The sequence below is a fragment of the Harpia harpyja genome, chromosome 10 (genome assembly GCF_026419915.1).
Source record: "Harpia harpyja isolate bHarHar1 chromosome 10, bHarHar1 primary haplotype, whole genome shotgun sequence".
Classification (NCBI taxonomy): Eukaryota; Metazoa; Chordata; class Aves; order Accipitriformes; family Accipitridae; genus Harpia; species Harpia harpyja.
The window spans coordinates 22,686,297-22,709,123 of NC_068949.1; the positions used below are offsets into that span (position 1 = coordinate 22,686,297).

Here is a 22,827-nt window from a genome sequence, read left to right on the forward strand (position 1 = left end):
TGTTGTGGAAGGGAAAGAGAACTCTGTCTGTAACTAAACTTCTTTTACCTTATTTACTCTGCTAAATCGCAGTCACATTGCCAGAAGAACAAAAAGGTTTGCTCACTCAGCTAGTCATCTTGGGAAGGTAACATAGATGGCTCTGATGTAGCAGTTACAGAGGGGATTGGGAGACTGATGTGATTTTAGTTATTTCCTTGTGTATGTTTTGACTTAATAAGTTTTGATGCTTTAGCACTTAATTTAGCTGGTGCCTCGTGTTGGCATTATCCAACCTGTCTTGAGTTGTAGTAGTACTTTCACGCTCTGGTCTTAACACAGACCTTACTCCCCACCCTTTCCCATACTGCCTAGCTAGCTTTTTTTCCCCCTGTTATTATAGTAGCCAGTCATAATGTGCTTTCGGGGATTTCTATAATACATCATGCCATGTTAATAGACCAACACTGTTTTAAATTTAGATTGTACTCTGATTAAATTCTGATCTGCAGAGGGTTCTGTTCCTCCTGTGTCAGTGTTACTTGTGCCTCTAATATAGGAGGGTGATTGTTTTCTTTACAGCTTGATTGACTCTCCTTTCATATTGAACCTTTTGCTTGTCTCTTAACATTTTCTGCCCCTTTTCTTGTTTCTGTAACTCACTGGAAAGCTGTATGAACTTCAGATGAGACTGTCTTCCTTAGAGATAAGTTTCCCTGCAGTATGCCTATACCCTTTGTCTGCTGCAACTTATAAGATACGTTAAAAAAAAAAACTGCAGTTTTGGAGCAGTTTCTCAGCTGGTGTGAATATCCACTTCTCCCAGTTAAAAATTCCCTGTTGTGACTGGGTACAAGGATTCCTCTGGGTTGTGGTGGTGTAAGCATTGTATTCATGCACTGGTAGTACATCCTATTTTAGCTCTAGCTTGAGGAAAAAAGCCTGTGGAGAAGCTAAATTGTCCTAAAAGATGAGAGGAATCACAAGTTTGTAAACGAGGTAATGGCAAGCCCTATGTTGTGCCCCCACAAAGTGGAAGATTCATGAGCCAAATGCTGAACAGATCCGTGTTTGGAGTCTGTCCGTACTGGAATTAAAAATCAGATGAGGCAGAAGGTTTGCTAGTTTGAGTCTGTGCAGTGGCTGCGTGATCCTGGACTGTATGGTGTGATTAGGAATGTGATTCTGGGTATGAGGTGAGCATGGGCACTTCTGCTTTCAAAGACATGCCAGTCTGTATGTGTGCTTGAGCTCTGATGTGAGGATAGCAGGGATGAAGGCAATATTCAAGGTGAAAGCTGTGAAGGCTCAGTAAGTGTATGAAATGGGGAGGTACAGCTCCATGGCCGGTACTGAGTTCACAGCTGCTCCAGAGGTGGGCCGTGGTAGCACACAGGAGTCCACAGCTATGCAGCTGAGCCCAAGCCATTGTGGTTTTTGGCTGGGATGTGCTGTCCTATACTACTCTGTGAGCTAGACTCTGTAGTAAGCAGCGGAGAAATAGCCTAGATAGTACCAAAGGAGAAGGGCGGATGGAAAATGTATGTGGAGACAGCAGAGTGAAGAGGTAGCATTGTAATGCTGAAAGACCTGCCAGGCTCAGCTTGGACAGGATGACACTAAGAGTGTAGTGAAAAAGCAGAGAAATGCATGTTGAACCTGGTTTACCGGAGAGTGCAGTTTGGTGTGAAGGTGTCTTTGAAGATGACTGCAGATGCCTTTGAACGAGAGTAGAGTCCAAGAAGGTTGGGTAGTGTTTGAGCATTGCTCCCTGTTTCTTCTCCTCCCAGTATCTGAGAGCGCAAGGTGTTCTGGCTGTTGAGTGCCTCTTTGTCTTTCTTGCCTTTCCTCTATGTCTGAGCATGGGTGCACCTTGCCTCTCCTATCAGCCCCAGTTTCTGTGTGAGGGAGCCTTTCTCCTCCCCATGCTATGCACAGAAGTTCCCTCTTCTTTCTTTAGCCCTTGGGGATGCCCCTCCTCCCTAACCTCTGATTCTAGTTGCAAACACACCTCCGTTTCCTCCAAATGGGAATACACAGGGGGGTGTTCTGCCTACCTCTTCGGTGTGGCTGGGGAAGCTGCACAGTGTTCGGAGGTGGGAGAGCACACAGAGGCACCCCCTTGCATCCCACATCTTGTGCATATATATTCCTCTCTCTTCTCCTCTCATATCAGTGTGTGGGGCACCTATGTTCTGACCTCAATGTTTGAGTGGATGGGGGTCTTCAACCCTGCCTTTTCCCCTGGTGTGTAGTCATGTTCTTTAATGGTGACTTCTCTCTGCACCTTCTCACATGTCTGTGCATTTCTGCTGCTGCTTATACCTATCCCTAGGGGAGCATTATTGGCAGGGGGGCCCTTGCTGGCACACTAATGTGTGAATAGATTCTGTGCTTTTCTTCTCATCTCCTCTCTTCCCTTCTCTTTCCCTCTCTCAATGGTGTGTCCAGAAAAGGAAGTCGAGCTCCAGTGTGCATTTGATGGTGAGCACCTCCCGTAAGCTGCCTGCGATTCGTGCGTCCGCCATTCTCATGCCATGCACGCTCGGCTTGTGCTCATCACCCTACATAGCATGTCTGTGCAGGGGCGGGGGGGTGGTGGTGGGGATCATTGTGCACTGAAAGGTCCATGTCCTCACTAAAAGGGCCCTGTGATCGTCTGGCCCCCGGCCAGTCGTACCGTTCCCACTTTGTGCAGAAAATCAACTGCTGGCAATGCAGTTTGACCTTCCCTGCTCTGAGTGTGAAATGAAAAAAGGCAGTGGTTCTCCTGGGCTCAGCAGAGCAGGTGCGTGCCTTGCCTGGACATGGGCCTTTGTCATTCTGTTGCAGAGGTGCCAAAAAGAGGAGCAGGTGCTTTGCCTGGTGTTGGTGCCATCATCCTTGGTGGGAGCCCTGCAGTGTAGAACAAACTGGGAGTCGCTCCAAATGTGGCAGAGACTGATGGGGCTCCACTGTTCAGATGAAATGTGTGGGCACAGCACCGCTAGGCAGCTCAGAGCTGCCGGTCACTTCTTTTTTTAGCATACTTACTGAAAAGGTTTGTCAGAGCCTTTATAATCCAAAACTTCCTTTTGTCCTGATCTTGTTTATGTATCCCAGCATGACCAAATACCTAGTAACTGCCTCCCCTGTCCTGTTCATTTCCTTTTTTCATCCATCCAGATGTTTGACTTCCATAGAATTTGTCAGAAAAGTAGTCAAATCCACTCTCAAGGGAGCAAAGAGAAAATTGGCCAGTGCCATATTGTAAGGAGGCATACACAGCCCATTAGATGATGCCTTTCTCTCTGACACTGAGATATGAACAGAAACTAAAGTACAAAAATTAGTTATTGCATTATCTCCTTTATACAGAAAAAGAACAGAAAATATTTCTCCCCTATTGCAGGTAGGAACAGGAATGTTATAGTACTGAGAAAGCAGAATAATTTGTTTCTACATTACTATCTGGAAGATATTTCTCCTCTTCCTCCTTCAGTGACAGCTTAAAACTATGTAAACACAAAAAAGTAATCCCAAAGTACTGCTTGGAAAATCTGATGTGAGGGACTGACTTTTCACCAGCCCTGCCTTTATGAAACTCCAGGGCAGGAGTTCGTTGGGCCTTTCTTGCCCTTCTCTGCCCACTGCCAGCAATACTTAAATTCCCTCTGCGTGTTGTTTTAAAGCAGCTGGGATATGTAAACTCTGTGTCAGCCTCAGAAAACATGGAAGCAGTGAAGGTGGCTAAATAACCAGAGATGGCCCATGTGTTGGTACTTATTTTCTTTTAGTTGGCTAGAAATGTGTGTCCCTAGCGATATGATCACTGGTCTGTTTTCTTTCTCTTGCACCCTCTATGTTGTTTGTGCCTGTCTGTCTGTCTCTTGTCTAGCTCAGGAAGCGCTGCCAACTGCTGTGCCAAAACTAATCGTGTTACATAGATTTTTAAGAAGGGCCTGTCACCTTTTTAGGTGAATTGGCCTCTTTCAACTTGAGCTGTACCGCTGTGAATTACCAAGGGTCGTAGCCTGCCCAGTGACTGTGATGTTGGCTGGCAGTAGGAGGGGAAGGAGGAGTAAGAGCTGGCTGTGCCGCCTGGGGCTCTGGGAAGGGCAGGCCAGTCTTTTCCAGGGAAGGGCAGTTGGTTAGGGGGCCAGAAGACACAAGTGTGTGCAGGAAGCTCCGTATGTCAGATACCTCCATCTGAGAAAGACCTGTGCAAAACGCTTAGGCTAAATCTTCTGCCTCTTATTTCCTTGGGACTCTGTCCTGGAGTAAAATGCTATGTGATTCTGTACTAGCAAACATGATACTTGGTCTTCTTCAGTCCACTGGCTGGATAAGAGTATGATGGATGAACTGGGTGTTCAGTGCAGCCTGGAGGGTAGGCTGTGTGCTTTGGGTGTGTGTGGGTTTGCACTTTGTAAGGTGACGTCCAACACCTAACAAGGTGCTGTCAACTTTTTTTCAGAACGGTGGCTTCCTGGATGGTTTGGGTTTTTTTCCCATTTGGCCTCAGTTATAAAGCCTTCAGAAAATCAGAGTTATTTTTGTATAGCTTCTTTCATGCTAACTTTATCTTCTTATCCCAGTGGACTAAGAAAAATGGGCTGTGCTCTTCTCACTGAAGAGGTTTGGAAGATAGATCTCTGCATTAGGATCACTGTTTCTGAAGAAGTACGGGAACCTCAGTGCTGTGTGGAGGGGTGGACCCAGGCATTGACAGAAGATTGGTTGTGCTTATGCCACAAAATAGCTTGGGATTCATTTTTTCAGGTTGATCTGCTCCTCTCTTACATCCACAGTGGCCTGTCATCTCTTCCGCCATCAGGCTGGAAATACATGCAGGAAGCAAAGCTCTTGGAAGGCCAAAGTCTTAGGACGATGCGGGGATGTATAGGAAGAGACACTAAACAGTAATTTGTAAAGTGTTTCTCCTTTCTTAGCTTTGGGGATGAGTGTGCGTCATGTGTTCTTTTTTCTCCCATGGACTTCTAAAGAATTCATTCCTGCCTGTCTCTTGTACTTCCTCCCATCTCCACCTGCCCCATCTTCCTCTGTTTCTCCTCTCTCCTTCTCCAAAAGGGATAGCTAAGCCAAGGCATGCTGCTTGTGAAGAAAAACTGAAGTATTAGTAGGTGTGTGTGACGTCTCAACCTCATAGGATCTGTCTCTGATTGACATAATTAAACCTTTGGCAGATGTTTTCCAGCTCAGCATTTGACTTTTGCATTCTTTGTAGTGGTTACAGGGTGATGAGGGCCTGATGTTTTGCAGGATGAGTTTGCACTCCCCAAGAATGGTGGGATGGAGAGCAGCTGCAGTGAGGTCACACTGCTGTGAGCTCCCATCTAGTACCCCTGATCTGTAAACCAAGGAGTTTGAGTGAGGCTCCTGCAGTGCTGATTTTGACATTGTTGATGGTGCCTGGCAGCAAGAGAGCTATGTACCTGGTGTGGGGGTTACATGGCAGTGTAACTGTGGGCCTCATTCTCCAACAACTGACTGGATTTGTGGGCTAGGAACTATATACTAGTGGACACAGGTTTGGCTTTGTACAAACATAGACTGCTCATTCCTGACATAACCAACGTACATGACCTAATGGGACATTTCTTTGCAGCAAGCTGGTGACTGCCTCACTGTTGTGCTGTGTGAATGCAGGAAATGGAGATTTTATTCTTCTACCACAGCTACAAGAGAGACTGAAGAGGGGAAAGATGAAAAACTATTGGGCACCATCCAGAGGACTTGCTACTTGGGGAACTACATGGCCTTTTCCTTGTGTCCCACCCCCATCCCTTTCCATGTTTTGGTCCTGAAGTCTCTTTGTTCAGGTCACAGCAGGGACACAACACACCATACCTCACCTTTTCTCTACCTTTTCTAGGGCTGACCACACTTTTATCTTGCATCAGTAGATTCCCTGAGACCCTCAGCATCATCACATATCTAGGACTGTTCCTGCACACTTTGGGACTCCTCAGACACGACTCCCATTTGTCCCCTGTTTGAGACTGCACCATGACTATTGCGTGTCTCTCACTTCTGTAGTCTCTTCTTCTCGGGACTGCTGCCATCTCTCATTCTTCTTCACCAAATACTTTTGTTGGTGCTCATTGCAGGATTCTCCCCATCCCTTTGGGCTGCTACCTTTTTCCCTTCTGTTTTCCTTCCTTATAGCTCTAGCAGTCCATGCGCGTTTGGGTTTTGGTACATCCCTTACAACATCTCTTGCCTCTGAGGGAAGGATGATGCCCAGTGAGCCGGGCAGCACTCCTTCTTCCTCCCTCTTCTTGGTGATCAAGCCTGTGGGGAGGGGAGGGTCTGAGGAGATGGTTGGGGTTGAAGCAATACTGTCGTTTTCTTGCTGCCTCTGCTGCCCAGCAGAGGAACTAAAACCATGTTTTTCTGTCTCAGCCACAGAGCAACAACAAAACCAGTATAGTAAGCACTGCAAAAGAAACACCCCCAGTGCAGACGTCCATGGTATCTTCCCCGACCGCTATTTTTTTCCTGTTTGGTTTAATTTTGATTCTGTCCTCTCCCCTTCTCTCCTTCCCCCCCATCCCGAGTGCTGCTTGTGCTGCTCTGTTTCAGCTTGTGTTTTGGCTTCATTCTGTCTATGTCCCTGTGCTGCTGTGGGGCCTGATCACAGCCTCACAGGCTTTGGGGTGGGGGTGCTGAGCAGAGCTGTGTTTGGATGTGGGGATTGCAGCTTGCCTGGACTTCCCCGTGTGCCATCCCTGTATAGTTCTGTGTGTCTGGTTCAACTGTTCCTGCTGGCTTTGGGGAGGCTGGTTTGGAAGAAGAGAGTGGCAAGCTCCATCCACTCTCCAGCGCTCAGGAAATGGAGGATGGACTTCAGGACAGCACAGAAGAAAGGGCAGGCAAAGGGTTTTTAGAGGAATCCCTTGGTGGCCCATTTGGCCTGCTTAGTTGGGCAGTTGATTCTATGGAGCTCGCTGACTTGCTGGGCTGGCATTTTCTGTTTGGGCTGTGTGCAGCAGGCTTCATAGGGTGCCCTGTGCCTAGTATGTTTAACGGCACAGCTCGGTGTGGTCTGCCTCAGTATGCTTGGAAGATCAGGCAGCAGTGCAATGGGTGACAGAGGTGGATGGGTGAGTGTACCTCACTGCACCATCACGGTCCCTGGTGCCCTCACTGAACCGCCCTGCAAGAGTGACAGCAGTGGGAGGAGATGGTGCAGGATCCTGAAGTCTTGTCCCAGTAATGAAAGGATGAGTGCAGGAGCTAGTTAGCACCCGTAGGCCTGGTAGCTGCTCCTTGTTGTGTGTCTCTGGAGAGTTGGATTTGGCAATTTTTGGTGGGTGGAAGGGTGGGACTTGATGTTTTTGTTGTTTGTTATAGGACAAAGCGTTCTTGGGACACTTCATAATTTTCTGTTTTCCCTTCACTGGCTTTGTTCATGATGGTTTTGATACCAAGGGAGCCTTTCTAAATTATTAATTATTGTTGTTATTATTGGAATTGGATCTTATTTTAGAGACTTTAAGAAAAACGTGCCTTTTTTCACAGCCCGGTTCCCTTGGAATTCCTCTCTGAGAGGCATTGAGGTGGTCTGGCTTATCCCCTTTCTATTATGGAAATTATGAATGTCCCTTTTTTAGGCTAAAATACCCAGCAAACTTCCCAAAAAACTGGGAGACAAAGGCCCCAGCCCAGTATTATCCTCTCCCTCTTCTGAACCGTTTTCCAGTGAGGATGCTGCTGAGGAATCATTACTTCATGAACGGCTGCAGAGGGTGCAGACTGGCTGCTTGGTTGCCATCTGGCGTTTGTGCCAACCTGGTTCACTGGAGGCAAATTGGGAATTAGGGGCAAATGCAGTGAAGCTGGGGGCTTTGTCTCCTTGTGACTGTAGCTTTTAGCGCAGCTTCTCTCTTCAGGAAACCTTTTGTGCAGGAAGTGTGTGCGTGCGCACTCAAGCACACGTGTGCTGTTTGGAGTTTGTGGTTTGATTATTTTTTTTTTATGTCAGTCACCTTTTCTCCACTTGCTGGGGAGTGAAAAGAAATGAGAGAATGCTTTGGAACTGGAGTTTAATGATTCTTCCGTCCTTTCCTAGGAGCCTCAAACAACTGTTGTCCATAATGCTACAGATGGCATAAAGGTAAGGGATGGGAGTGTTGCCAGAGAAACTTCTGCTTCTCTCGTCGTTCTTGCCTTCATGTGTCTTACTTCGGTTTCTACCTTTCCAACGTCTGGTTTGTAGCATGCTCCTGAATACTGCTGGCAGTAGACTGCGAGGGTTGTGTTGTATGGCTGTGGATCTCTGGAAGAGGCTGAGTAGGGACAACTGTTCAAATATTATCATCTCTTTCCTACTGCGGTGTGTAATCACCACTCTCTTTCATATGTGGGGTGGAAGAGAAGAAACATACAGGCACTTACGCACTTTTTTTTTTTTTTTTTCCTTCTGGAAGTGGAGACCTGTTCCTCTGAGAAAGCCTAGGAGCCCTTCTTTAGCTTCTTGCGGCTATTCTTCTTCCAAACAGAAGCAACTCCCATTTGATCACATTTGACAGAATTTGGTAACTTCTGTCCTTGTAAAAGTTCTGGGTGGACGGCTTGAACGGCTTGAGCACATAAAAGCTGAGCAGAGATGCTGTTAAGTTTTGCTTAATATTTGGCCTGCTTCCATCCAAATCTTCCTTATATTCTCCTCTCCCTGCCATACCTGCCAATGTTTTTGCGCTTTTCCCCATCTTTCTTCACAAACGAATCAAACTATTTACTCGTGTTCCCGACTGCTGATGCCTGGTAATGCTCTGTTCTGCCGTGCAGGGTTCCACAGAGAGCTGTAACACCACGACCGAAGATGAGGATCTGAAAGGTAGGTGTTTTGCTTGTGATTTCTAATACAGTTCAGTGCAGGCAGGGGATCCTGGAGATTCGATCATTGCCTTGAACTAGCTTCCCAGATTTCTGTGTCTGACTCAGTTCATAAATTTGCCATGACGCTGTGATTCCTGTCACAGTGAGACCGTGCATTAGGGAACCAGCTGACTTGGCCTCTGTGGAATATAAACACTGTTGCCCTGGGCTAATTTGGTTTTGTCTCAGAGTTGGAATTCTTTTCTTGCAAAAATCATAATCTGTTCATCTCCAGTCCATTTCTAGGTGTGGAAAATCCCTACCAGGCCCTTGAGGTTTGGAGTCCGGTTGTGTTTTTGTGCTTCCCTGTAGGTTACAGGGAGTTGAAACCTCTCTGTTACTGCTCAGTCACCCTTCTTACCCCTTTCTGGGAATCTCTTTAGTGACATGCACATACTTCCCTCTTTATTTTTTTCTCTTTGGGTCTAGTTTTTGTTTCTAAGATGAAGATCATTCTCAGCCTGTCATCTCTGAATGGAAATTACTTTTTATGTCCTTGACTGAGATATCAGTAGAGGGAGAGGCTGAGAAGAGATTTGGCACCTTTCAGTGACCATATCATAAATATTCTGTGCTTGTAAAACTCTTTAGGTGAAGGAGCTCCAAGTCCCATATCTGCTCATATTGTTTGAGCAGTTGTCCTTTTCCTGACCTCCTTAAAGAAGGACAAGCAGACATTTTCCTCAATGAGCAGGTTTGGGATGGATGAATGCAGTTTGCATTCTGAGGCAAATGTGTTACTAGTTTGCATTTTGAGGCAGAGGTACTCTCATTCTCCCCGTAGTCAATCTTAGTTACATATCCAGGGAAAAAAATCAATGCTGACCCTGTGGTGTAGCAGCAAATGTCACCTCTGTCAGGTGGGCTAGTTCCTGATGCTTTTCCCGTGGCTTATCACGAGCTGCTGGGTCCTCTTCTGAGGAGTCACAGGGAGCAGAAACACATGCCAGTGAGTAAATAAGCTCTGCAATACAGATTCTTTCAGATAAGACCTGACCTCATTACAGGACAGTATTCTAGCTCCCACCTTTTTGCCAAAGAGTAATTCCTGGTTTAAGAACCTAGCTTTGAGGGAACTGGATGGTTTTGGTAGTGTGATAATGAAATTGATTTATCTAATCTCCGCTGGATATCCGTCCAGAACCTTGTCTCCTTTGGCAGCTGTTGTTCAGGAGAGGTCCCAAGCTTGAGCCAGTTGAGGCAATGGGTCCTGTAAGTCAGGAATACGAATGCTGTGAGGAGAGTAAGGCTAGGACTGGAATGGAAGGTGGGGGGCGAAGGAGGGCAGCTGGCCAGGGCTAAATCTATGAAGAATTGTATAGGGCTACATAGCTGCAGGTCAAAACCGAGGGTTGGTAGGGGTTTTTTTTGGCAGAGGTTAGAAAATTTTGTCACGATTTTAATTGAAGGGAGCATTTGAATGGTGGTTGGGAGGGAATGAGCTTGCACAGTAATGGTTTGTGCTATGGCCAGCTCTGGTAATTTTAGTGCTTCAGTTTTAAGTGTAGCAGTGTTCACCAGTGTTCCTTTTCAATTCCTGCCACTCCATGTTTTAAGCTAAGGAAGCACTCAAGCAAAACTAAATGGACCAGAAGGTTTGGGGGTGTTGGAGTTCTCAGCATTCTGCATAGCCATGACTCTAGGAAAAGGGCAATGCTTGTGCAATTCCTCTGCCAACTTCTTGTTTTCGATAGACAACAGGTTACTCAGATCTGTTCTGCTGTCATGTAGGAGACATTGTCTTGATCCGTCATTGACAGTTGCCTCAGGGTTATGTTGTTTCCACTGTGGTGGGGCTAAAGGCAGCACCCCCCTGCCCCATGTCTTTCTAAATTGCACAGCACGTCCATGTTGTAGAGCTGTCTACTTGGCTTTGCCCTGGAGGATACTCCTGCATGTTTTGTGCCCAGCATTGTGGTTTCTTTAATGTTCTCCTATTTCCTTTCTCTTTTTTTATTTACTGAACTTGCGTGTTTTGTTTGTGTTTGTGTTTTAATTCCCTGCCATGCTAGCTCCCCCTCTCTCCACCGGGGACGGCAGCTCAGTGCTTGAAGGACGGAGGCACAGTGAGAGCAAAACACAGACTGAGTCCATGCAGTCCCAGCTTTCTCTCTGTTTCTCAGCCAGTAAGTCCAGGGGTGCAGTGCTTTACGGCATCTTTTTCCCACCCCTCCCTCCTCCTTTCCCATTTCTCCTTCCCCAAGATTTTTCCTTTCCTCAACTTCCTTCCAGAATGTTGATTTTTCATTTCCAGTACTCCAGAATAAAAAGAAATCATCTCCCTTCCTGCAAAATACCCTCCTTTGCACACTGAAAATTTCCAAACCTTTCCTTCCCTTTTTGGAAAAAAACCCCAGAACCTCATCCTAGCTAATTTCATTCCCTTGCTTTCATCTGGGCAAGATGTGGAGTTCTCTGCAGAGACACTGCCTTTTGGGGTTTCCTCGGGCAAGTCACTGCATCTCTTAGTTTTCCTTGTGGGAAATGGGGTCAGTGGTGCAGGTCTGCTTATGGAGGGGATGTGCGAGGCTGAATTCAGTCTCGCTTGTCAAGAACTTCTGAGCACCCCAGACACGGATGGTGCTCGGGAAGTATGAAAGGAACGAAAAACAGTTTTTACAGATTGCTTCAAGGATGCTTTGGAAGGGAGGCTGTGGCTGCTGGAAGATCCCACAGTGTTTCTGAATCCATTGTCAGGTGCTCTGAGTGAAAATCCTTGGATAATGTTGGCTCTGAGGGGCATTTCTCTGTTGTGATTACCTTGCATGTCTGTCTCGCTAGCTCAGTTAGCTGGTACAGTGGTTAGTCTGGTACCGTCTGCCTGATCTCTCCTGAATTGGCTGCCTCTGCAGAGGAGCCTGTGGCTGAAAAACTCTGAAAATGAATATGGAAAAAGGTAGTAGGTTGGAGAAAATCTAGGTGGGATTCCCAGCTTTTCCCCCTACACAGGCATACCGTACTAGCTGCCTGACTATTTAAAGCTATAATGGAAGGATCTTTAACGCGAGATGGGAACATCGGCAGAATTTGATTCTGTCCAGGTCAGTCTGGGAAGGAAGGAACAGTCATGCCCTCTTCTGTCTCCTCCTGTCTTCCTTCCCTGGTTTCCTGCACACAGCACCAGTATCTCATACGATGCAGCAGTTGGAGCCTCTCTGTTACTTATTTTTGAAGTAGGTCTAAGGATGTCAAACTGCTGGTTCATGAGGTGCAATGGGAAAGGTGTTTTGCCCAGCCAGAACGGAAGGGAAATGATCTCTCCTGAAGTCCTTTTTGCTGTGAACTGTCCCCTCACTGCTTTCTTATTAACTCCTTCCTCTTGCTCATAGCAAGGCCCTGCTTGGTACACTGAGGAGTGCCAAATCACTTCTCTGCCAGGTGGGACAGCATTCTCCCACCCCGCTCCCCTCCGAGTTGAGATTTGCAGTGATTTGGATGCCCTACTTCCTTTCCCTTTCGCTCGCATCTCGTACTTGCCCTCGTGCTGCTCTGTCACTACTCCGACCAGTGTTTTAGGTCACCCTCAAACTACCTCCAGGAGCATTAGTGCGATTCCTACTGTGCTCTGAGGGGTCTTCTGCACCTGTGCCAGTGTGGTCCCCTCTGAGCAGTGTCCGTCCCAGCTGATGTGTGACAGAGGCAGGAGAGCGGGTAGAGGTTGCTGGGATGTGGATGTCTCTGTGTGCCGACCAGGCTTGGGGCTGTGTGTGTTTGTACTTCTTTGTTGGTTTTTATTTTGCTTTCTGGTTTTTGTTTGTTTGTTATTTTAATGCTTACATTTGTTTTGCAGCTACACAGTCTTGTGAAGAGAAGCTTCTTGCCTGGGACAGCCCAGGGCAGACATTGGAGTTAGAGCGTGCTCGGTCGGAGCCTTTGCTAACTCCAGTAGTTCCCTTTGTACTTAACCGTGCACCGTGTAAGTTAGCAGCTGGGTAGCAGTAGTGGAGTAGCGCAACTAATACTAGATACCGTAGATGTGAAGCTCCCCCCCCTTCTTCTCTCCACCTCTGTGCCCCTCACCCCCCGGCCGCCCGAGAAGGGACGGAGCGCCCCTCTGAGCTAACCGCTGACGCCAGCTCCTACCGGCGGGAGGCACGGCCGCCGGCAGCCAGCCGCGGGCACGGCGGGGCCGCCGGCTCCCGCCCGCCGCGCCCCGGGGCCGCTCTCGCCGCTGGGCGGTGCCGGCTGCAGGGAGCGGCGGCGGCGGCCGCCGGGGGGCGCCGCGGTGCCGCGGGCCGGGGCCGGGGCCGGGGCCGGGGGGAGGCGGGGGCGCCCCAAACCCGGCCCGCCGGCGCCCTCCCGCCGCCGGGGAGGAGAGCCCCGCTGCGAACTCTGCCGCGGGGTTCAAACGGAACTCCGCTAACAGGGCTGCCGCCGCGCCCGCGCTGTGCCCGCCTGCAGTCTCCTCTCGGCGGTGCCGCTGCGGCAAGCGCTGGCGGGCTGCTGTAGCGGGGCTGCCCCGTCAGTTACTCAGAAAAGACGAAAAGACGGTAGGAGAGCCGTGAGTCACACTTTTATATCCGTGCTGGTGCGTGCTTGCCTCCCTTTTGTGCCTCTCCGCAGTGTAAGTTAGGACGCCCCGCGGATTCGTCAGGAGCGGCAGGCACAAACACCTTCCCCCGTGACATCCCGAGGCTCTCTGCCCTTCGGAAAAAGTGGATCACCTCCTGTGTGCTGGTTGTAGCTCGGGACATGTAGTAAAAGCAAGAAGACGAGCACAGTCTGATGGAATGGACTTGTGTTGGAGGACAGGGTCGATGCTGCTGCATAGTGACGCTTGGGAAGGGGGTGCAGATCTCCTTGAGATGAGTCAAGCGCATGGTGGCTGTGGGCTGCAGATTTCCTCACTCATCCCAGATGGAGCCTTTCCCATGGACTCCATCTTGTGGACATTGCACACGTTGGTGTGTGCTCTGCATGGGAAGGAGGTCCAGCAAGTAGCCCTGCTTCATGCAGAAGCAATTCCAGATGGCTTGCTTGTAAGGATGTTTTTTACAATAGACAGCCCACTGTGTCGTTTTGATCCATTCCCTGCATACATCTTTCGATGTGTGGAAATGTATACAACCTGAGTGGCAAAACCAGCTCCCTTACTATTATGAGCCAGTTGTTCCCTATCTGAGATGTTTCTGTGGCTGACTGGGTAGTGTAATTCTCTTAATTGATTTCCAGAGTGGGTACAGACATCTTTCATAGCCAGCCAGATTATCATCTTGTTGTTCTTCAGCTGCACTTATCGATGGTGGGATGAGATGCACATGTAGAGGAAAGTTTAGAGGAGAGGACAGTTCAGACTAGCATCTTCTGGCATTTAGAGTAGAATTCAGCTTCCCTGACTTGGACATCTGAAGACGGTAGGTTGGATTTAAATGCCGTCCGCCTAATGATAGGCATCTGAGATGCCTCAGGTGAGACTTCCAGAAGTGCCTATTTCTTTCAGGGCCTAAAGGAGGAACAGTCAGGTGACTGGTTCCATTTCAGACACCAACATTTTAGATGCCTAAGGGCAGTAAATTCCACTTCTGGTGGTAGGAATTGTAAATTATTTGGTAATGTTGAAGATAATGCTAGATTACCTCCTAAATGCTTGTATAACATGTAGGATATTCTACCTACAGGGAAAACGTGGGGAAGGCTGAAGAGATGTGAGGGTGTGCATATAGGCTCAGGCATATATATGGTGCACATATAGTCGTAGAACTAGAATTGTGTTATTTAACAGAGCCGAGCCAAACTTTGCGAGTGTTAAGAACTCTTGAGGTCAGCATGAGTGATGGAACACCTCAGGGGGGGTGGGGCCTGGGCAATCAGTTGTGGGAAACCAAGAGAAGAGAGTACAGAGGTGCTGGCCAGAGAGGGGCCAAATAACTGTAGACAGCTAGCCCCTGTCTTCATTCGTCTTGAAGTCCAGGCTGCTGGGTTGGGTTAATGGCAGTTCTGTCAGAGCGCTGAAAAGAATTGTGCCGTAGGGATTGGCAGAATCTAACTGCCTGAGGAACGGAGTGCACACTGTTATATAGCTAGGACCTGTTCATCCAACCCATCCATCCTGCTGTGGTTGTCTTTCTAGCTTGTGGAAGTCATCCCTACATGTCCCAGTTGCTTGTTTGCAGCATTCATAATAGCTGAGGTATTGGTGATCGTGATAGACAAGTTGTTGGGAGACTTTTTCCAATTGGCTAGATCTGTGTGGTGGCTGTTTGTATATGACTACTGTGGTGAAGGTTTTCCACACCTTAAGCTGCCAGACAAGTGCTTCACATTGGCAGGTTCACTGACATTCATTGGTCAGACTCCCCAGAAGCACCTCAGGCTGTCATTCAGGAGACACCTCTGGTGCCTTAGACCTTTCTAGAAGAAAAAAATTGAATATGACATCTTTATTTCCTTTCTCCCTGCATTATGGGATCACCATTCCCCTTTCATACCACTGCCCCCCTACTCTCATGTGGATGGCTGTCATTACTGCATATCTCCAGAATGCAGGGAGCAGCATCCTATGAGATCTAGACTAACGGTGCTCCGCAAATTGCTTGTAGGAAGCACCCACTAGCCCCATATTCCCATCGAAGTCTTATGCACAGTTAAATTGCTCTTTCTTCTTGTTCACAGTGCGTAAGCAAGAGATCATTAAGATAACAGAGCAGCTGATAGAAGCCATCAACAATGGAGACTTTGAGGCTTATACGTAAGTCCGGATGTCTTCTGACAGGTTGTTTATCAGTTTGTGTACAAATGATGTTCTGGCTCCTGGGTGTGAAGTGTTGTCATGCAGTCAGGGATGGTAAAAAGTTTTATGCTCTTTAGCCTCCATCAGTTAGGAGTAGGGGTATGGTAGAGCTCTCTAAATGAACATCAAGTAGAAGTCAGGTATCAAACATCAACAGGAGCAACAAAAGGAAGATGTCCTGGCTTTGTAAGAAAAGTAGGGGGAAGGACAATGAGATGGGCAGAAGGACAATAAAAGAAAAGCCAGAAACCTAGAGGCTTATTTTATGTGAAATGCCAACTAGCACCAACTCTTGTGTTGTTGCAGTAGGACTGAGTCCTCCAGGAACTTACTCCTTGGAGTAGGGAAATAAATAGGTGGACACAGGGTGTGAGTCAAAAGTTGTACCAGCACTTCATTGTGTAAATAGCCCTTGGGCTCAAATGCAGACTGTAAGCCTGTGGTGCTTTTCTTTGCAGAAAAATCTGTGATCCTGGCTTGACCTCATTTGAACCTGAAGCACTGGGGAACCTGGTTGAAGGAATGGATTTCCATAAGTTTTACTTTGAGAACTGTGAGTGGGTAGATTGGTAACACCAACAGCTTTCTCTCTGATCTTCCTTTATGCCACATTTTGAGGAGAGAATTGCCCTTGTTTTTACTGGCTGTCAGAACCAGCAAGAACTTGATTGTGCATGGGTTATGATGCATTCATGAGAGCCAGCATGCTTTCTCTCAAAAGCCTTTTTCAGCAAGAATTTCAATCCTAACCCCCAGATCCCTTCACTGTAGGCATACAATTTGCCTGGCCCAAATATTTTGTAAGCATGGACTGCAGGAGCTTTAGAAGTTTGAGGTGCTGGATTTCCTACTGATATGGAAATGGAAAAAAATGAGCATGTTTTGATGGAAACAATGTGTATGTTTGGGGTAGACATACTGAATGGTCAGACATAGTCATGCACAAATCAGTCATGCCTTCACTGTGAGTTTTCCCTGGACATTTCAGATCTCTAACACCTAGTGAAGCCATTATGTGGATACAAGGGTCACCTTGTCAGCCTGGGGCAGGAAAAAGAGTTGGGAGAAATGCTGTCATCTATACTAGTGGATTTGCCTCCCTTCCTGGATGTCTTCACAGGATGAGATCATTGAAATTTAAATCCTGAGCTGTTCAATTTGTTTTATTGTGGGGGTTAGGTCAAGGTCCTCAGTATAGGCAATTCCTAGTGCTCTAAGTATGCAGAGACTTTGTCTCTCTCAAAAGCCTGTTCTGGAGTGATTTTTACACTTCTCTGAGGCGTGTTCATATTTAATGCAGGTCTAGCTTAAAGATCTGATTATTGACTCCTTTGCAACAATATTCTGTAATTAAAAGATCTTTTCCTATAACTGAAGAAATGGCAGTGCTGATGTTAAAAAAGTGGCGAGTATGCTTTGCAGAAGTGGGAGCAAAGGGGCCAGGGGATTCTAGGCAATAATAAGTGTGCAGTTCCTAAGGAGAAGAACAGGTGATAGGGGAAAGAATTGCTTGGATTCTGCCTGGAAAATTGCAGGAGCAATTATTATTGTATCCCAGAATCCAGTGGAAGGTGAGTAGAATACAAAAGAGGTTGGAGGATGCGGGGAGCTGTTCCTCAGTAGTAAAATGAAGCTGATGGTTTTGCATGTTCTGCCAGTACTGTCGAAGAACAGCAAGCCAATACACACCACCATCCTGAACCCCCATGTCCATGTCATTGGTGAAGATGCTGCCTGCATCGCGTACATCCGCCTGACACAGTACATCGATGGCCAAGGCCGGCCCCGCACCACGCAGTCTGAAGAGACCCGCGTCTGGCACCGCCGAGATGGCAAGTGGCTGAATGTCCACTACCACTGCTCTGGAGCTCCTGCAGCACCTCTCCAGTGAGGATCAAATACGGGTATGGACTATCAAGGAAGGAGTATATCATGCACACAGCTAAGGCTGCTGTATGTGGGAATTCAGTGTTCAAGGCTGTTTAGGTGGCTGTGAGAGAACCATTTTTAGCTGTCTGTAGGCTGAAAACTTCTGCTGATCAGTTGGTGGTCCTTTCTCTAAGCCCTGTCATCTGGAGTCAGTAGGATTAGCTGCCACTCGTGACAAACTGGAGTCATGTGTCAGATGATTGTTCCTGAGCATAGCTACCCCTGTAGCAGTAGTGCTTCCTCCCAGGTACTCAGCTCTGTGCTCGGACAGAGTGCTAATCGAGAGCGGAGGGGAAGAGTATCTCATGCTGTGCACAGGTTTGCTGTTTCCCAGCTGTCAGGGACCTGCCTTTACACGCTGGGGGTGATTTCAGGGAATTTTTTTGATGAGAATGTTGTATTCTAGAGAGGATATTGTAAAATCTATACAGAACAATTTCTGTGCCGTAAGGGTAAAGATTTATTCATATAAATTTTACTACTGATTTTCTGATTAGCAGAAGCTATTCAGTGTACAATGTTGAGAAAACTCAGAGAAAAAAAAAAACCTAAACAAATAATAATATCAGAGGATTTAAAATATGCTCCAATTAGTTTGCCACAATTCAGCATTAGAGGAAATTTTGATTATAAAATTTGACATGAAGAAATGATTGTTGCTTGCTCCTGAAGGACAGCAGATCCATTTACTTCTGCAGCATAGACATTCTTGTTTACTCCCTTACTGGTTTCTTTTAGTTAGATGTACAAAGTCTTTCTGCCTCCTTTTGTTTTATGCTGAACTATATGTCACATCCATTTTAAAGATCTAAGTTTCCTAATCTTAGGACCTTTTTACTAAAGATTTTCTACTTAAGAGCAAACACAAAAAACATCTACATCTGGGAGACAAGCTTTTTTTAATGTGGTCATTTGAGGGTGAACCACTCAAGTATAGTTACTACTTGAGTCCTACTCTTGAGTACTACTTGGGACTAAGCCAAAAGCAGGTTTTTTTCTTATGTGTTGTGAGGGATTCAACCCTACTGAAGGCAATGGAAAGGAATGTGAACTATCTATCACAAACAAACTGCAGAGGTCACAGATGGAATTTGAAAAGCAAAAGCCAGTTGGGGGCACCAGAAGCAAGGAAGCTTTCAAGAGAGCTGGACAATCAGCTGATTTTCCAGGGAGTAAGGCAGTGAGGAGAATAAAGCCTTTGCAGGGAAGCAAAAAATAACTTGCATCAGTTTTCATCACAGAGATGTTGAGGGATACTTCTGTCCTGGATTTAGTCAAAAAAAGATGCAGAAGAAATTACTAAATTAGAGATTGGTATGGCTCAGTGGCTGTGCCTCAGAGTTCTGAGAAAACTTAGGAATGGAGAGTGCTAGCCGCTACAGAAGAGGTATGTTTCCTTGGCTTGGCTGCTGAAATGTTGCACCTCCTCCAAAAGTATGTGTTGGAGGGCTTCTGAAAACTGCAGAGCAGAAGCCATTTCCAAACCACAAAATGTTGGTTAAAACAATATTATAAAAAGCCTATAAACTAAATTGAAGTATTTGCATGCATTTCTGGGTTCTGAAGGAGGTGTGATCATGTGTAATTACGAGTGGGCAGCCCCCATCTGAACACACTGAATCGTTTCGGAGCAGCGTTGGCCCGTGTGCAGTGAAGGGCAAGGATGAAGGAGGGATGAGGTGAATAAGAGTGCTTAAATAGAAATCGGCGGTTTGTTCTCACCTGGAAGGCAGAGTTCAGTTTTGGGTAAGTCATCTTAAAAGGAAACTGCAGCTGTAAAGGAAGTTTGAGGTTAATCAGAGGACTTCCATGTAAGGAGAGAGTGGAAACTGAGAAGGGAGAAGACTAGTAAGAGGGTTTGCAACAAAGATTTGCAAACTAAGAAATGGTAGAAAGAAGATTTTGGCTACACTTTCGTGGCAGGACAGTGCTAAACAAACATGAAAAAACCCCAAACTTAAAACTGATCAAAATAAATCCAGTAATTTGACACAAGAAGATTAGCCAGGAGGAGCCTTTGCTAAAAGCAGTCGCTAGGACTACAACTTTGCAAAACTGCAGAAAAGCTCATATATTTGTTTAAATATAAAGAACATTCAGAGACAAAATTACTTAAGACTTAAAAAAAAAAAAAAAAGAAAAAAAAAAAGAATGATCCTTCAGTTCAAGGCAAAAGCCAATGGGAAGTGAGGCAGAAACTGTTCTTTAGGACCAGAGCCTTTGATCACCCCTTGGGAAATTTCTTCAGCTTCTGGGACGTCACTGTTAGATAGTGGGCCCAGGTCTGCTCCAATCAAGCAAGTAATTCATTTTAGCAAGTAGTTCATTTTCATTGGCACACTCAGCCACCTGGAAGGGAAAGTGTGTGCCTCTTGTCTTTCGGGCTCTTCTTGTGAGCCCCAGTCTGTGTTGCATTAGGAAGGGTTTCTGCCTGCACCAAATAATTAGCTTGTAAAAAGCATGTTTTATTAATTGTGTACAGCTAATGTTTGGCTTTATTTCTTCCATCTTCCATCCTGTTCTCCCCCTCTCCTTTCTGGGTGGACACCACCTCTTCTTGACTGCAGCAACTTGTGGAGATACTCAGCTGGAGGGCAATATCTTCTTAGCAAGCAGCTCTGGAGTGCCTGAGTGACAGCAACGGTCATGTCTGTTTTGACGTTAAAAAAAAAAAAATACAAATTACAAACAGGCAGCAGCCAAATGCACGAAACCCTGCATGCATCTGATGCTCCGGGCGCTGCCTTTCTGTTGTTTTCCATGGATCCATCGTGTCTGTTTCTGCTGTACGAAGGTGTTTTTAAATCTTAAAAAAAAAAAAAAAAAAAAAAGAGGACATGTTGTTTGTATAAAATAATAAAAAACAGGAATAATGCTAAATAAATGACAGATTATCCAACATGCCCCCTCCCCCAGGGCTAAGAAAATGGCAGCAGCTGGAACATCTTTCAGAAATGAAGTGAGGGGGAAAGCAAAAGTGAAGGAGAGAGAAAGAGAGAGGGAGAGCAAAAAAGGAAGCGGCTTGAGCAGTGGATGGCTGAACTGTGCTCCGCAAAGCCGTGGTGGAAGTTAACATCGCATTCAGGCTGTGCTGCAACTTCAGTCGGTGAGAGGTGGCGAGGAGACCCCAGAGGAGCCAGTGTGAAGACTGGGGTTCAAGAGAGAGGAGGCGCTTCTCTTCCCATTGCCTGGCAGACTGACTTCAGCCTGTTTCTTCTTCAATTTCTGCACAGCAAGAACGCTATGGAAAGCTGGTTGCTCGGCTGCTGGATCCCAAAACAGACTTTTTTTTTTTTTTTTAAAGAAAAAAAACCAAAATGGGATGTTGAGTTAAAACTAAAGGTGGAAGTAGGGATTAAAAAAAAGGGTTTAAGTGAATATAACTTAAATAGAAGCTTGCTCTTCAGAGATACTGGTTTTAGAAACAGCCACTACCTGGCCAAACATGGAGGTTTGAAGCCAGCTTATTTAATTTAACAAAACAAAAAAGCATTGCATTAAGAGCAGAGATTTGGGAGGAAGAGGGTACATGAATGGGATTTTCTTTTTTTTTTTTTTTCTTTTCCTTTCTAGTAGCATAGTTGGGATCCACAGTGCTGCAGAACACGTGTTCCTTAGAAAGCAGACAAAAAACTTAGTGTTACGTTCTTCATGAAAACTTGCACATACACTCCTATATGAGACATAAATAGCGTGTGTTTTTTATACAGAAATATATGCACCCATAGAATTAAAGGGGTTACCTGGCCTCCTGTTTGATTTGTTTGGTCTCCGAGTAAAATAGTAGTGGGAGCCAGCAGCCCCAGCCAGGTGCTTCTCCCCACCACTAACCCATCTGATGTTTGTAAGTGTCATGTTTCCTAGTGTTTATTTGGGTAATTTTTCTATTTTTTACAGTGATGTTGTAACACAGAAAACTATCAGATCAGAACCTCAGAAACTATAGCCGCGGGACTCCAGGCCACCTCCCTGTGTTGCCTCTGGGTGTTAGAGGATACCTCGTGAAGCAGAGGGGAAAGGGAATTAGCACATGTGATCTGATGTTTGTCCTTTGGGCCAATTCATCTTCCTTTCTTTTCTTTGCTGTAAAAGGAGTCCATTTTCTTTATTCATTGGGTGGGGAATGTGGAAGTGTTTTGTTGACCTTGCCAAGGAGGGAGCCTAGCCCCAAGAAGAAAATGGCCTTTCTGGTGGACCTGATAGGATTTGTCTTGACCAAGGGAAGGCATCACTTCCAGAAGTTGGGATGGGCTTTTACCTGAATTTCTGCCTACCCCTAATCATTTTTCAGATCTTTCGAGGGAGTTAAAGTGATTGCATTGACAGCATACTAAGTGTGAGACGACCTTTTTACAGACTATGGAAGAGAAGAAAGCCAATTTGGAATTTTAATCCTTATTTAACAGAATGCAGAAAATAAAAGCTGTTGCACAAAGTGGAGCTGTCACTTTGCAACAGATAGCTCTCTGCTTCCTTTGTTGGAGAGGTGCTATCCCACACCAGGATTAGATCAGCTAACCCCTGATGAAGGAGAAGACCATCTGTCCCCACTTCCCAGGTTTGTCTGAGCAAATACCCTTTCCTTCCTCCCTCCGCCACCCCAGGGAGGAGTGTGGGGATTGAACTCATGGGGAGCAAACACTAGATTTTATTATTTCAAAACCGTTTTAAGACAGCACTAAGCCAGTGAGTGAAGTGGAAAAGTGGAAAGCCTTGATATTTTATTCAGATTTTTTTTTTTAAGCCACAAAGAGAGAGCAAAAAGGAGATTACAATTATGCCATTTAAAAAAGATAAATACAAAACATTATGCATGCCTTCTTTAGGTCTGATCTTCCGTGTCTCTTTACCTGATGATTATTAATAATTAAAAAGAAAACCCTCTGTATTAAGTATCTGCATCTTACAGAGAAAATTTTAAAAGAACAGAACTGTTGGGTTTTTTGGTTTTGCACAGTCTTGGAGACAAACTCTCTTTTGGTTTTTTTTGTTTGTTTTGTTTCCTTTTAAGTTAATGAGAACCTTAGCTTGGTATGGCCATTACCAAACACAGCTGTACACCTTTAGCATTCTTAATGTTCTCTTACGGGGCTAATATAAGCATCTATATAATATATATTATAAATATCACATTTTAAACAGGAAATGGAAGGCATTTGATGCAGAATTTTTGCATGATATAGAAATAATTAAAGTTAGCTAGTGTTTGTTTGTTTGGTCTGAATGTTGGTAGAACCTTCATAGCTTTGTTACAATGAAACCTTGAACTGAAGATATTTAATAAAATAACATTTAAACAGTGCAAA

At 45.9% G+C, this 22,827-nt stretch overlaps 1 protein-coding gene across 18 annotated transcripts in view; it reads left to right on the forward strand.

Annotated features, from left to right (window-relative positions):
- CAMK2G (calcium/calmodulin dependent protein kinase II gamma) overlaps nucleotides 1–22,827 on the forward strand; it is a 137,990-nt gene extending 115,163 nt beyond the window's left edge. For 4 of the 18 annotated variants that reach the window (XM_052799020.1, XM_052799019.1, XM_052799018.1 and 1 more), the window contains 10 exons: nucleotides 2,431–2,463; nucleotides 6,385–6,453; nucleotides 8,054–8,098; nucleotides 8,773–8,821; nucleotides 10,875–10,988; nucleotides 12,653–12,778; nucleotides 15,475–15,550; nucleotides 16,051–16,145; nucleotides 17,251–17,496; nucleotides 20,089–22,827. In XM_052799020.1, coding sequence (XP_052654980.1) covers nucleotides 2,431–2,463; nucleotides 6,385–6,453; nucleotides 8,054–8,098; nucleotides 8,773–8,821; nucleotides 10,875–10,988; nucleotides 12,653–12,778; nucleotides 15,475–15,550; nucleotides 16,051–16,145; nucleotides 17,251–17,483 — 840 coding nt within the window. In that variant the 3' untranslated portion in view covers nucleotides 17,484–17,496; nucleotides 20,089–22,827. Of the gene's footprint in view, nucleotides 1–2,430; nucleotides 2,464–6,384; nucleotides 6,454–8,053; nucleotides 8,099–8,772; nucleotides 8,822–10,874; nucleotides 10,989–12,652; nucleotides 12,779–15,474; nucleotides 15,551–16,050; nucleotides 17,164–17,250; nucleotides 17,497–20,088 lie in introns of those variants that run through there. The other 14 variants (XR_008236900.1, XM_052799021.1, XM_052799024.1 and 11 more) reach the window with 14 other exon arrangements.